Consider the following 15,918-nt stretch of genomic DNA (forward strand, 5'->3'; position numbering starts at 1 on the left):
ATAATTAAATTAAAGTAAAGTTCCTATTAATTAAAGTTATAAGTCCAAATTACATATGAAAATTGCTATTAACGTCTGTTTTCAAAAGAAGAATTAAACAAATCGTTAGATATTTTGAAACAAATAAAAATTAAAAACCAACAATCTCATACCACTTTTCTAAGTATTTTATATAAATATTATTGAATTTTTTATGGTAAATATTAATAAAAATGCATAATTATCTACAATATTATTGCAACAATATAAGACTTAAAGCCCTTTCACATTTTACATTAACTATATCAATATACATATTTCCCAATTCCCACACATCGGTTGCTATCAAAATAGCAAAGAATACAAATGACAACCAATATGTTTGGCCACATTAGTAACAACATAAACACCCGATGATACGGCGACGAAAAGCGTCAACAAGCCTAGGAATGAAAAGTGGCCCACATGTGGACGTATATGTTGCTGTAAGCCCAACCAACCGCCGTGATCTACCAGCCACGGTACTAAATCATCTTCAATTATCTCCGCAATACCGTCCACCAGAAGTTGCAGGTACTCGTAATGACCTTGACGTACGCAATCGATGGCGAAACCACCACAAACCGCAAATATTGAGATTATTTTACCCCACGTTATATTCGAACGAAACAAATCTTTGGCAACCAAATTGAGCAACATAGGAGCAGTATCCCCATCGACGAGTTCACCATAGGGGGCACGCGAAAGTTGTCGTGAGATATTCGTGTAGACGCGCGGATGCATTCGTTCCAATTCTTCACCCATCTGTAAGGTAAATGTAAAATTATATATATAATTAAATAAATTCAATATAAAAATTAAAGTGTTTACGCTATTCAATGCTGGGAACACTTCGTAAACCACCGCCGAAGTGGGCTCCAATATGGTGCGCAATCGTTGTGTGGCCTTGCGATTTAGCACGCCAGCTCGTCGTAGTCGCGCACGAATGTACTGACCGCAAAGGCACTTCCCCTACAATGAAACAAATTGTCTATTAAAACTGTCTTAAAATAAATAGGAGAAAAAGTGCTTGGTATTTAAGGGGGTATTCTGGTCTAGAAATTTAAAAAAATCGAAATTATTTTTTATATTCTCGGAGATATAGGCATTTTTCTGACCCGGCATCCAAACTGGTTCGGCTAGAACTAATCGAACAAAAGACTTTACGCGAAACTTTAAACGTGTTTTTCTAAAAACTGACTTTTTCGGAACGATACCCACGATTTCTCAGGTTCTGCTGGACCGATTTACTTGAAATTTTTATAGAGTCTTCTTTATAGGCTTGTCTATGGTTGGAACTAGCCCCATCCACAAATTTTTATTATTTTTAAAAAATTCTAAATAGTCAGAAAAAGTGATCCAAAAAAACTCTTTTTTTCAGGCAGTCGCAATTTTTTCCCACTTTCTGGCCATTGCGACATTACTCTAGATTAATAATCTTTTTTTTTTTGGTTTCAGATAACTAGGAGGGTTGAAATCATGGGTATGGTCACGTGGAAATTTTTAGAGATCCCCCACTTCGTCAGCTCATCTTTTTGAAATTTTTTACTTTTTTTAGATTTTAGTTTTTAATTTTTTTCTGTACTCTTCTAAAATTAACAAATAACTAATAAAAAAAATGGATAGTAAAAATATTATTTGCCTTTTTTTTACGACACTTTAAAAATTACCTGAAATTCGTGCTTCTAGACCAGAAAACCCCCTTAATAATTCCGTGAAATGATCACAGTAACCATTTTTTAAAATGCTCAATATATTTTTTATAGAAATTGCAAAGTCGATTATTTACAAAAAAAATAAACAATTTAAAAAATAATGTACAATCTTAACAGTGCCTATGTTTACATTAGGGTAGAATATTTTTTTTCTAAATTATTTTGGATTTTTATTTATTGTTTTTTTTTTTTAATAATAGAAATAGTGTTTTCCGGCTTTATAGCCAAATGCCAATTAAGTGCATACAGAGTGGATACATAAAATGTATCATTCAGTGTATTAAAGTAAAAAAAAATCTGTAAAAGTAATCTTTAGTGATAGTTGATCTTGCATAAGGATATTCTTTATTTGTTTAACCTAAATCTTTCCTAAATAATATTAAAAATAAATAGGCATTATGGACAAAGAGATATTTCGATAAAAGATAGAGATATGATTTTGTTGGTAACACCCACATTTAAGTAATCGATGAAGAAACCTCGAACTCTGCAAAGCTTTCAGTCAAAGTTTTATAAGCTTCTGCATATAAAATTCTTTGAAAGCTCTTTATATATTTACACACATATGTATAATTACTAAAATAAAATAAATAAAAAGTGAAATAGATTAAGTTTTCATTAAAATGTAAGTATGTACATATGTATATAGTAAAATAATTAAAAATTTTGGTTTTGTCTTTAAAACTGGTAATCTCTATAAAATAAAATTTCAACTTCGTTAAAAAGTACATCACAGAAGGTAATAAAAGTAATCACTTTAATTCTCGAATTGTAGCTTTTGGAATTGGCAAGTAAATCTTATTTGGAGGGAATTTTAAAAAAAAGTTGCATTCTTTTATAAAACGAGCTGGAAGCTGTATTCAAGTGATTTCAAAAAACTTTTTTTTTTTAGATTGAGCCCTAAGCAATAATTACTATAACTACTTGGGTTTTCAGTATTAAAATGACGAGAAAGTTGCCTGCAATGAGTACTAAATGATAATAAAAGCAAAGAAAAACATAAACATCGGTTATGCAGGAGCTATAAAACGTTTCACAAATACAAACATACGTCTACCGAACTCGGCTAGCATCTTCCAAGCAGAAGTACTAGGCATAGAAAAAGCCTGCGAGGTTCTATTAGAAAACCACGGAAATATACATAAAGCAACTATATTTACGGACAGCCAGGCGGCCCTCCTGGCATTGTCTTCACCCATGACAAATTCCAGTATAGTTCACAGCTGCAAGAGAGCACTAAGCTCAATAAAAGACAAGCTCCAGCTAAACTTGATCTGGGTTCCCGGACACAGGAACGTTTTCGGTAACGAAAAAGCAGACGAGTTGGCAAAGGCAGGAGCTTTCCTCAATGAAACCGAGGCGGAGCTAATACCAAGCCCGCTAGGATCGATAAAAGGAGAGATCAATAGACAATTTCAGCAAATTGCCAACAACAGGTGGAAAAACATTACAAAATGCGTCATAACTAAACAGTTATGGCCAACATATGACAGGAAAAGAACAAATGATTTATTAAATAGGTCAAGAAAAAGTATTTACAGAATAACAGCTACCACAACAGGGCACTGGCCATTTGGGGAACATGCGTCCAAAATGGGATTGCCCTACAACGATATTCGCCGTGGCTGCGGAGTAGCAGGGAACAAGGAAACAATTTTCCACTTTCTCTGCGAATGCCCAGCTCTAGCACAGATCCGACACAAAACACTCGGAATCCACCAAGCACCAAATCTTGAATGGATTTCCACCAAAAGCATATCGGACATAAGTAGTTTCATCGAAACCTCAAAATGGTTTGAGAGAGAAGGTGAAACGTAATAGCAGATACAGGTGGTTCTACGAATAGTGTATCAAAATGGCACATCAAGTGCTAATTGAGCCCGATAGGGCTGCACTCCTACCTACCTACCTACAAACATACATTACTATCAGGTATTGACTTTTAAAAGTGAATTTCACTCGATTGTAAAACCACTTGTGGCACACGTGCTTTTGACTTTCATCTGATTTTCAATTTCCTATTAACAACTGCTGATTTACATTATACTATATTTTGTGTTTACATGCGAGTGCTTACGTATGTAACTATGTGTGTTTCCATATTGGGTTTTCTTTGCACTTTTTTTCGAGTCCTTCATGTGAAGCGGTTAATGTGTGAATGAAATTTCACAGCCGGCCAATGAACGAATGGACAGTGTGTGCGAAAACTACAGAACTAAATATTTTTTCCTTTAGGTTTGAACATATACATACATAAATTAGTTGTGTTCTACCTTTTTTTTTGACATGATATTTAGGTATTATGTACGCAAAATGTGGATTATTTATAAATAATTTATTTATATTTAATATTTATATTACATAGAATTAAGCTGTTGAGATTGAGAAGAAATAAAGAGAGATGGCTCTGAAAGAAATAAAATATCTTCTGGAAAGTTCTGTTATTTATTTAGGTGTGTTCTCTTTCATTATCAAAATTTATCTACAAATATTTTTTATAAAATGTTATTCTTGTTTAATTTGTGTCTCCGTTTTTTGCCAACGCACCCTAATATATTTTAGAAGTGCACGACGTACCTGTGTGAGTTGAAATTATCTTAAGGTGTGTATATTTATTTTAGTTTCTTGTATGTATATATGCAGATATTAAATTTGTTAAGCCATGTAAACACAAATCTGTGTATGTACGTATGTATGTAATTTGTCTATTATTTAGCGATATTTAAATGTCGATTTTTAAGAAACCAGAAGCTTAATTTATAAGTGTTGTTATATTGATTGATGACAGCAGAAAATAAATAGTTTAGAAATAAAGTAAACTAAATTTTTCTATCACATGAGTTTTTTCTTTTAGTATAATTTTAGTGTTTTAAATTCATCTAATATATGTATGTGTGTCTCAAAGTCAGGGTTGTGAAATTTTTAATTAAAATTTTTTTACTTCAACTTTTTCCATTTTATTTATTTTAAGAAACAGAAGTTGATATACATACAAGTATATTCCGGGTTTTCCAATAAGATTAACATGATTACTTTTTAAGCATGCTTCAGCTTCTTTGTAGAATATGGTCGGACGAAAGCATACCCGACTATTGGAATTACACCGTAATGTGTAAAAGATTAAAGCTCCCCGTCAACAAATTGATTGGACCTTATCAGTGCGTCTTCAAGCCTGGAAAATCAACAACAGACCAGATATTCACCAAGAGTCAAATTTTGGAAAAGACCCGTGAAAGGAGAATCGACACACACCACGAAAAAGAGACCTTTATGTGGCAAGTGTTTGAATTTGATATCTCCGCAAAACTAATACGGCTTTGTAAACTGACGTTGAGCAATACCGAAAGATCCGTCAGAATCGAGAATAACTTCTCCGAGCCATTCGATACCAAACGAGGTTTCAGAAAAGGCGACTTCTCTAATCAACTCCTGGAAACCTTCTATAAGAGTGTACTGATGGCGAATGCCGATGACATTGATTTGGCTCCCAAGTCACTGTTGACAGTCATAACCTCGAAGTCCTAGATTATTATGTCTATCTTGGAACCAGCATTAACAACAACATCAGCGGAAAATTAGAAGTAAAGTCATCTCTCGACGAACAAAGACCAAACTCTATAAGTCTATTACGGTCCTGCTGTGTGGTGCAGAGGCATGGACAATGACAACATTAGATGAGTCGAAGGTTCTGCGGCAGATTTATGGTCCTTTGCGTTTGACAACGGTGAGTACCGCAGTCGATGGAACGATGAGCTGTACGAGATATTGACATAGTGCAGCGAATTAAGAGACAGCGGCTACTCTGGCTAGGTCACACTTCAGCTTTGAGAGTATTCGACACAGTACCCGGCGGAGGAAGCAGAGGAAGAAGAAGACCTCCCCTCCGTTGGAAAGATCAGGCCAAATATCGAACAGGAAGAACGACTGGCACGCTGTTGTAAACTCGGCTTTAACGCGTAAGCGGTGTTTACGCCAATAACGAATAACAAGATTTTTCAAAAAAAAAGTCACCAGTTGTTAAGAAAATTCAAATATTTTTTATTTATTTATTTTGAATACAACATCATTCAAATGACCTCCACGATTTCTTATGCAGGAACGAATTCGATGAACCAACTTTTCGAGTACTTTTTCCAGTAAATTAAATCGTATGTTATGAATAGCACGTTCAATATTGACTTCTAAAACTTGAAGAGAGTCTGGTCTAAATAATCGACTTTTTAAACATTTGTCGCAATAATTCGATTGTTGCGCGTGCTGCGTGGCACTTAGCCCCGTCTTGTTGGAATGAGATGTTGTCATGATCTACTTCTTCAATTGTGGCCATAAAAAGTTGGTTACCATCGATCTTTACCGCTCTCCATTGACAGCAACGGTGTCATCAGCTCCTTTTCGAAAGGAGTATGGACCGATGATTTCACCTGGCCAAAAACCACACCAAACTGCCATTTTAGATGAATGTAATGGTTGTTTATGAATAATTTGTGGATTTTCTTCGCACCAGAATCACAACACTTTTATTTATTTACCGCACCACTTAGATGAAAGTGAACCTCATCGGAGAATATGATTTTCTTAAAAAAGCCGTAATCGTTTTACAGTTGTTCCAAGGCGAAATCTGCAAATTCACGACATTTACGGTATTCCAATGACTTAAGTTCTTGAGTGAGAACAATTTTATAAGGATGTAAGCCCAAATCTTTTCTCAAAATCCGTCAGGTTGTGGTTCGAGACCGTTTTAATTCTTGAGAACGTCTTGGAATCGACAAATTGCGGTCTTCAGCAGCATTTTTCTGAACGGTAGCAATATTTTCATTACTTCACGCAGTTTTTTGTCTTATTGGCACTTGAACATTTTGTAAAGAAAAAGTATACTCGAAATTTTTAATAATACGACGAATATCGAGCACAGGTGGACGATTATCCACAAAATGGCAATAGCGCAAGAAAAGTTGCAATTGCCGAACGATTATTTTGATAATACAATTGAATAATTTGGAAACGTTGTTCTGGCGTATATCTTTCCATGACGAAATTGTAAAAACTACTGAATACAATGAAACACAATTACAGATCATGACATATTAAAACTGGCCGAAACTTAGAAATCATATCATCCCTGTTGGAAAATCCAGTATACATGCATATGAATGTATATACCTACATTTATTTAAAAATTGAAGAAACAAAGAAAAAAATATTTTTTCAAATCAAATGATGAAATGGAAAAGAATAAAAAGGAAAGGTTTACATATTAATTACTTAAAAATTCGTCCCTAGATGGACTGAATTTGGCATAACCTCAAGAAGATCTGAATTTGGAATTCACGAAATAAAATTTTTTTATTTCTCAGTTCTCAATCAAACTACTGTATTAATTTGAATGATGATTAAAAGTTGAATTTCTACACAGAATTTTGGTCGATTTTGGAATACCAAAATGCAATTTTCAATCAGGTTAGGGTATTGTGCTGGCAACTATATACAGAATATAGTTTGATAGTGAACCGATAAATTGTTTCCGACTAATCACGTTAGCAACTTTGAAAAGATTAACTAATTAAACTGGTTGAAATGACCGGTTACACTTTAGAAGGTTGTAGCTCAAAAACTATTGGAGATATCAAATAAAATTGTATTATTTTATTTTTAAAGGTGAAATCTATCGAAAATAGAAATCGATCTGATATTTTACAATAAGCTGCTTATTTGTCGGAACCGCTGATATCGGGGTTCTATAGCATATAGCCGCCAAACAAACAGAACGATAGGAGTGAAGTGCTTGCATGGAATGACAATGTTTTTTGTTTTTTCTTTAGTTTCACACTAAGGATGCCTCTTAAGTTTTCGATCCGGTATTTCTGATAAGTATTTTGAAATGTATTTCTAATTAAGTGCGAATTTTAATTTAAATGTTAATTCAACTAGTTTTATGCATATTTGCAACCCTACTCATAACAATTGATAACGTCGGTTATAAAAAGTATTTCAGTAATTTTTATTTTCGCTGCATCAACTGTCAAAAACTCGTATCAACTAATCTCAACAGTAATCACAAGCGGCACGTAAACGACGTAACGACGTCGCCCAAATAAAAACATTAACCAACAAACAAAACTGGCTTTAAAATGAATAAATATTTACAAGTCGCCGCAGCATCACCCAATTAACAAAAGCGGTAGTAACAAGCCCGACCTTGAGTTGTCCAACAACTGTCACAGTGTAACCGTTATATACGAGTACACATTCGCCCGCGTGTACACAAGCTTTTGCAGTGTTGTGTGAACAATTTAAAACAATTATTTAATAGAAATGATAAAAATTAACCTTATCGATCTTCGTTTGAGTTAATTTTTTTTTATAATATGTGCTTCTAATACTGTTAACGCCACCTTTCAACACCAATGCGAACTTTTATACAATTGATTTAAATTTTCTATAATTTATGCATGACTTTTTAGCATGTAGTTGCGCTTCATATACAAATACACTGTATATATATACATATATGTACATATGTAAGTATATATTATATAGTTGTCAATTTAATTGACACGTTTAACTGGCGGCAAATAAAAACGCTGAGTTAAGTGTAATCGAATATCGCTTACTCGTTGCTGGCATAAGAGCGATGTACTTATTTACATACAAACAATAGTATCTCTCACATATTTACTAAAAAATCACTTGGGTAATAGGTAATATTTTATGATAGTAGCATGGTATTTCGCATCATATTATTTTTTCTTTTTATCGATTAAAATATAAATAAAGCGCTTGCCGGCGTTTTAAGACAGATTTCAAAACCTGTTGTTTGATATAAATAATGTGGATTCAGTGGTATAAATATATATATGTGTGTATGTACATACATACACATGCAACAATTTTAGCAGCGTTTTTAGAAAAATTATTATTGTTTTTTGGATATTTATTTGTGCAATAAATACTTGCTGATATACATATATACCTAACATATAAAATATGAGTATTATATAAGATCTAATAAAAACCTGCATCTGCAAAAAATATAAGAATTTATTGAGCATAGTTAGAATGATTAGATGTATGTATGTCAAATATGCACCATTTTGCCCGATAATTTGTTGCCATTTTGAAAGTTATTTCACATTCAGAGAAATTTTCGTCCTATAAGCAAATTCTTGGACAGTTGATGTTCACAAGCTTCTCCTGAGCCGAATTTGTTATGATGAGAGATGGGAGTAGGTTAAGTTTAGCGGATTAAAGTCCCGCACTCCGGCTTTCGATACTTCCTCCTACTATAAAAAATAACCGAATTTTTCATTTTTATTTTTTCTTGTCTGGTGTCCATAGCATTTGACCCGTGCTAGTTAAAATCTGTCAAAAGACAATCATAATTGTAAAAATTAAAAGGAACCAAGTGAACCTCTAGTTTTGTGACGTTGCAGATGCACTGCTGAATTTCATCCATTTTCAAAACAGAAATGATTAAATAAAAAACAAATTGGGGTCATTTAGTTTAGTTTAGTGGCGATGGGTTTCATACCGAAAGCATTAACTGAAATATTTAAAATGGAACTAATTCCATTGCAAAAACCAGGATTTTGATAATGTACCAAATATCCATAAATGTTACTCGCTACAATTTTTCTAGAAACATACTATTGCAAATATCCTTTGCATTGGAAAGACTATTTCACACCTATTTTCACATAACAATTTTATAACTCACTTAACTTATCAACTATTTGTAGTATTTCTATTCGACACTATAAAGGTGTGAAAATAATCATAATAAAAATTCGAATTATTTGTTGTTATCTTGGCTTCAGGCGTGTTGCGAACAGTTATAGGTGAAAATAGACACATTTGTCGAACATTTTCAAAAATTTAATTTCATAATTTAATATGGGTTACTGATCTGTTAAGAATAAAATAAAAAAAAATTAAATCACAATAACTTGGTTTTTTCACAATGGGCCACCTAAACGCCGAGGTATGGCGCTAGATATCCCTACCCTACCTCCATACCTACCTTCTTACAATCCTTAGGTAAGATGCGGTAGCCAACCCGTTTGGAGCTTTAGGTCACGGCTAAAAGAGAGAAAGCTTCAGAGGACCCACTCCGACATATTCAGTTTAACCCTCATCGAGACCCTCGGGTTTAGCCAGACATATTTTGTTTTTAAATGTTATTTAAATATATTTAGAGTGTAGCAAATGACTTGCGCTTCCAGGTAGCTTTCTAGAATTTTATTGTCTATAGAATTCAGAAAAAAAATTCAAGGATATCGTATCGAAAAGGACGAAAAAAGGATATTATAATATTACACCTTAGTGCACCAATGGAGCTTGGCTAGACCCCATATATTTTGTATGAAAATATATGAACTTTGGTATGTTTCTATCACTTCGCACGGTTGATTTATCTGTTTTCATGTTTGTTACATGTCCAAATTGGTTTGTATGTTTATCTAGGTCAAATATTTTAAAATGTAATTTTTCTCAAAATGTTATATTTTTTTTGAACGCTATTGCCACGCCAAGCGTGAACAAGGCAGTTAATTTGATTTCAACCAAATCGAGAGGTAAGAAATTTCAAAAATGTATCTATATTGTACATATATGAGCGTAAATACACCACGTATTTCCATACAAATGTATGTAAACACCACTTGGCCTAGCCAAGCACCATTGGTCTCGACTAAGTGTATCAGGCCGTTGGTCTCGACCAGGGTTCAGGGTCCGCTGACGTCTAATTTCAGCATCTGTTCACCAGAGGTTTGGCTGAGAGCGGGCTTCGGTCTTGGAACAAGAATAGTAGGTCCTTGTGACATTTACTACAGCGGCTATATGAAGGAGCGCAAAATTTGGTGTGGGATTCGTGGTACGAGAAAGAATCAGTCGGCGAGTCCTGGCATTCACTCCGGATGAGGGCTTAGCCACAATTCGCAACAGAGTAAAATTTTTGAACAAAACAGTAATTTGCGCCCACGCCATGACGGAAGATAAGGCCATGATGTAAAAATTGTGCTTGGCGATTTTAACGCCAGGGTGGACAAAGAAGGAATACGACAGTTGCAAAATGTAGACTCTATTACGAATCTTTTCCAAATGGGTTGAGGTCTGAAATGTGGTTGTCTGTAGTACTGGATTCTAGCAAAAGAAAATTCATAAAGCTATTTGGCTGTGCCTGGATCGAAAAGCTTAAAACCAGACCCATCATGTTGTGTTAGATGGACGACATGTACCCAGTATTGGATGTGCGTACGCTTCGAGGACCTAACTCGAACCACTATCCTGTTGTAGCGAAGATACACATCCGTCTCTGTACAGCAAAGCACGCCTGTCAACAAAGGCAGGGAAAGTACGACGTCGAGAAGCTACAATTACAACCGACAGTTAAAGGATTCATAAGCAACTCGGTATAATGGAATTGTAGGACGGCGTTTCAAGCTCCGTACGTACAACTGCAAGAGAAACCATTGGTTTTCGGAAAGGTCGAAAGAACAGCTGGTACGATGAGGACTGTCTTGTCGAAGTGGAGATAAAGCGGGCAACCTACCTTGCAATGTTGCGGTCGACCATAACACGAGCAGGGTGGGATAGCTACCGAGAGTTGAAGAAGGTAGCGAGACGCATATGCAGACAAAAAAGGAAGTAGTGTAGGAAAACCTGAAGCCCATGCTCAACAAATTGATTGGACTTTATCAGTGTTGATTTAGACCTGAAAATCTACAATGGATTTTCACCATATGCAAAATGCCTTGAAAGGAAGACACACCACCTCTTCGTCGATTTAAAAACCGCCTTCGACAGCACGAAAAGGAACTGCCTATATTGACATAGCGGCTATGTCTGAACATGGTATCCCTGAAAAGCTAATACGGCTATAAAAGCTGACGTTGACCAACACCAAAAGCTCCGTCAGGATCAGGAAAGACCACTCCGAGCCCTTCGATACCTAGCGAGGTTTCAGACAAGGTTAGGTTAGGTTAGATGGCTGATCAAAGATCACACGTAGACTAATAATGTAGTCCTTTGTGATGCTATTGAAAAAAGAACTCCCGTGTTCGGACTTACAGATTCGCGAATCGCTTTGTAGCCAATACATAGTTACACATACGCTTAACTTCAACACCCGCCAGTTCGGTGGGATGTCCAAAGGTATACGCCCCCAAGTGTCTAAATTTTGACCTCCCAAACGCGGGACAGTCAAGCAGGAAGTGCTGGCTTGTTTCTACCGCATCCTCTTCCAAACAGCTTCTACAGTCAGCATCCGGTAAGATACCCATTCTTACCGCATGTAAGCCAATAGGACAGTGGCCTGTTAAGAGTCCCACTAATAATGAGAGGTTACCCTTACTGAGGGCTAAGGGATCATTAGATCTCCTGCGATCTATCCTGGGCCAGAAGGCTTTTGCAACCGCATAAGTACCGATGCTGGCCCAGCGTTGGATTAGCATCCGCGTGGCCCAGCTATCTGGTAGTAGAACACATGAATATACAGGAGCACCGATCCGCTCCTATTCTACCGATAATGATTCTAGGGTGCCTTTCCTTGCTAACTCATCAGCTTTACAATTACTTGCAATTCCGCTGTGGCCCGGCACCCATACCAGTCTAATCATAAAAACTCTAGCTGCTAGAGATAGCGACGTTAGACATTCTTCGACCAACCCTGAACGCACTGTGAATGAGTTCAAGGCTTGTATTGCCGCTCTACTGTCTGAGTGAATGGTCACTTCCCTGAAGGTGGATGCACTCCGTAGCAGTGCCCTTCCCCTCAAGCTTTGACCCATCCGTGAAGAAGCTTGCTGCCCCTTTCCTCCAACGGCTTCTTCCCACCCATACCTCCCTCGTCGGTATATGGGCAGAGAAGGAGCCGCCAGAGTTCGGTATGGCGACTCCATGATCCAGATGATCCGGTATGCAGTCAAAGTTTGTGAGGATATCCTTGAAAAATCCAGATTCTCTGAGCCCACCGGCCTCATTGGCCTCAACAACCGCGCTGTTGGTTTGACTTTCTTCAGACTGAATAAGGAAGCGAATCATAGGGGTCTAGTTGTGAACGAGAACAAGATGAAATATCGCCTGTCTTCAAGGAAACAGTCATCGCATTCGCGACTTGGCTCACAAGTCACTGTTGACTGTTATAACTTTGAAGTCATAGATAATTTCGTCTATCTTGGGACCAGTATCAACATCAACAAAAAAGTCAGCCTTGAAATCCAACGCAGAACTACTCATGCCAACAGGTGCTACTTTCGACTGAATAGGCAATTGAAAAGTAAAGTTCTTTCTCGACGGACAAAGACCAAATTATATAAGTTACTCATTATTCTCGTCCTGCTATATGGTGCGGAGGCATGGACAATGACATCATCTGATGAGTCCCCCTTAGGAATGTTCGATGCACTTGTTATTTCGAATTGGCGACAAATACGAGTAAGGAAAAGAAGAAACGACTAGCGCAAAAATTTTGCTCTCTTAAAATGTTTAATTTGAATCTTAAAGTGTTAAATCGAATATTGAAACACAATTACTATATAATAAAATACAGTTTTGAAACAACTAGAAAAGTTGATGTTATTTATTTCGAACATGTCTCCACAAGCGGAAGAAAGTAGCTTATTTGTCAAAATCGTGTTATAAATCTGTAATTATCACAGTTAATCTGTATATTCTTAATAGATATATGTACAGTGAGCCATCTATTTTTGGCAATAATGCGAAATTATTATATGTATGTATGTATGTATATCATATTTTAACTTTACCTATGTGCAATATAGATTTTTGTAGCAGCATTGATATTTAAATATTTTTTATCCAGTTAGTAAGTCTATTCGAACATATAAACATATGGCATTGGATTGAAAATATTATTGAGCATAAAATTGTTGTAATGAACTTTTTGGTCGAAAAGACTGCATTTCTGCTTTGCGCCCTGATCTTTTTCATCTTTAGGCAATGAGACCCAAATATAATCTTAAGAGTTATTTCCACACCAGCGTCTCCTAAATAGTAGGTTTTCAACCGAAAATTTTATTTAATCTTATCCAAATATGAATGTAAACAAACTGCGAAATGTTTAGCAAATACATATGTATGTGATTGTTTTTGTTCCTTATATTGGAATTTATATAATCACGTGTTTGATCACAGTTCAGGTACTACTCATCCGACCACAAAAATATTTTTTTATGTATTAAATGTATAAATAGATTGCTTGAATTATTTTTTTATTCGTTTATCAATCTTTATAGCTTATGTACTTCTGAAACCGATCTTCACCACGATCCAGATCCTAATATCTGGTGCCCGACTAAAATTCACTGATCACAGGTCAAGTGCAAAAACAAAATAGAAAAACAGTTCAAGTGAATTTTTTAATGCTACGAACCTGATTGATAATTTCCGCTTTATACTCCTGATAATTGCTAGCCGTTACCGTGCTCGCCAATGAATTCGTGGACGCGGCACGTGGTATTGTTGCACAACCATGTGGTGGCAAAAGCCAATCCGAGCTGCTCTGATTGTTGTTCTTACGATTTTGCAGAAATATATCATTATCCAGCGAAGAAGATTTCAATTTCGTGGATAATTTCTTATTTTTCGTATAGTAGCCTTTTTGTTGTTGCGGTTGATGATGATTCGGATAGGAGAGTTGTTGTTGAAAGAGTGCTGGTGGTGGTGGTGGAGGTGGTGTTTGCTGTAGTTTCAAATTTGGCGAAGGCATTTGTGAAGATTTTATTATTATTATTATTGTTAGTATGCGTTTATTGCGGTTTGCGTAGAATGTTCAATGATAATTGACTAAAGCTGATTGGTTCATATAATGTCTTGTTGTTGTCGCGCAAATTAATATTTTAACACTTCAGAAGCTGAATTATTCCGCATTAAAAGTGTTTGTATTTTATTGAAACAGCTGTTAACTCCATAAGCGGTTACGCGCTGCTGAGCAACTTTGCTACGTTTTAGGTGTACTTTTTGTTTGGTTGAGCGGTGAGCGATGGCTGCTGCATATGGCGCGACCTTACTGGTTTTGTTGAGTCTTGTCTTTCTATGTTACATATATTATTTGTTTGCCTTTTCAACGCATTCTCTACGACAACTAGTGCACACGTATTTCTTTATTGTTGTTAATGCAAAGCCTTGTCTGGTGCATTCGAGTAGCTATTTATGCACATATATGTATGTATATATGCATGCGGTACTTGGTGCTCTCAACCTTATTTTTCACAATTTATTTTTTGTGTTTGTTTTCTCTGCTTTTTCCGCAGCCTTCACTATTTTTCACTTGTCTATTATTTCTATGGAATTGTCAGTTCACCAGCAGCAAACTTTGGTGCGTTCATCTCATTTCTATCGGTTGTGTCCGTTTCTTTTTACCTGCCGATGACTTTTGCGATGATCTCGGCCGCTCAATATTGATCTCAATCTTAATTTGTATCTCAGCTGTAGCGGCGACAGCGACGACTACACGAACAACGCTGGCGACGAACTACCCAACTGGTCGTGAGCTCAAGTTTTGCAGCGTTTAAAATAACTTTTTCCGTCTGCTTTCGATTCAATTTCGTGGATTTTTTATTTAGCAAACTGGGAAGAAACAAACACTAAAATATATAGCGCGTTTGTCCACCCTTCCGATCGTAATTGTTTTACTTATTTGTCATTTACTTTTGCCTTTGCCCAAATCCACTGTCAAAGCCGCGAATTCCAACATTAATTCATTGCTTTTTTTTGTTTATTACTTTCTTGCTTTTGCTGATAAAAAAAGAGAACCAGAGAATTCTATATGCAAAGGAACGACTGTGTCGGTTACTGCGGTTACTGCGTACGCGTATTAATTATTTGATAATAATAAAATTAAAATTTGAACAAGTCGCTGTGTATTGCACGAGTCATTTGAGCCGCTGTGTTTGCGCTCTTTCACAGTATTTTATTATTTAATTTGCTGATTACTTTTCGTTTGCGCTCCGTAGCGCTCCAGCGTCAAGCACTTAACACACGAACAGAACGGGCTAGAAGGCTGGACTGATTTGGAGCTAAGCTGCCTAACGCCATCGCCTAATAACGCCGCCACGTTAGGTCGCCGTTTGCTCGTTTGTATGCACAAGAGAGGCGACGCCGCACACAAGTCAACAAAATATTCCTCTGACCGCTGGAATCGTTAAGCATATCCAGATATGACGATCAG

General features: G+C 36.1%; 1 protein-coding gene across 1 annotated transcript; it reads right to left on the minus strand.

The window, feature by feature from the left end:
- Positions 1-294: 294 nt before the first annotated feature.
- LOC120771195 (bcl-2-related ovarian killer protein homolog B) lies at positions 295-15,917 on the minus strand. Its single transcript, XM_040099091.1, has 3 exons — positions 14,122-15,917; positions 850-990; positions 295-783 (listed from the first exon to the last, which is right to left on the minus strand). Exons 1-3 carry the CDS (start codon positions 14,455-14,457, stop codon positions 325-327), a joined length of 936 nt encoding a protein of 311 aa, XP_039955025.1. The 5' UTR covers positions 14,458-15,917; the 3' UTR covers positions 295-324.
- Between the last annotated feature and the right edge of the window lies 1 nt (position 15,918).

The sequence above is a fragment of the Bactrocera tryoni genome, chromosome 3 (assembly GCF_016617805.1).
Source record: "Bactrocera tryoni isolate S06 chromosome 3, CSIRO_BtryS06_freeze2, whole genome shotgun sequence".
In the NCBI taxonomy this organism is placed as follows: Eukaryota; Metazoa; Arthropoda; class Insecta; order Diptera; family Tephritidae; genus Bactrocera; species Bactrocera tryoni.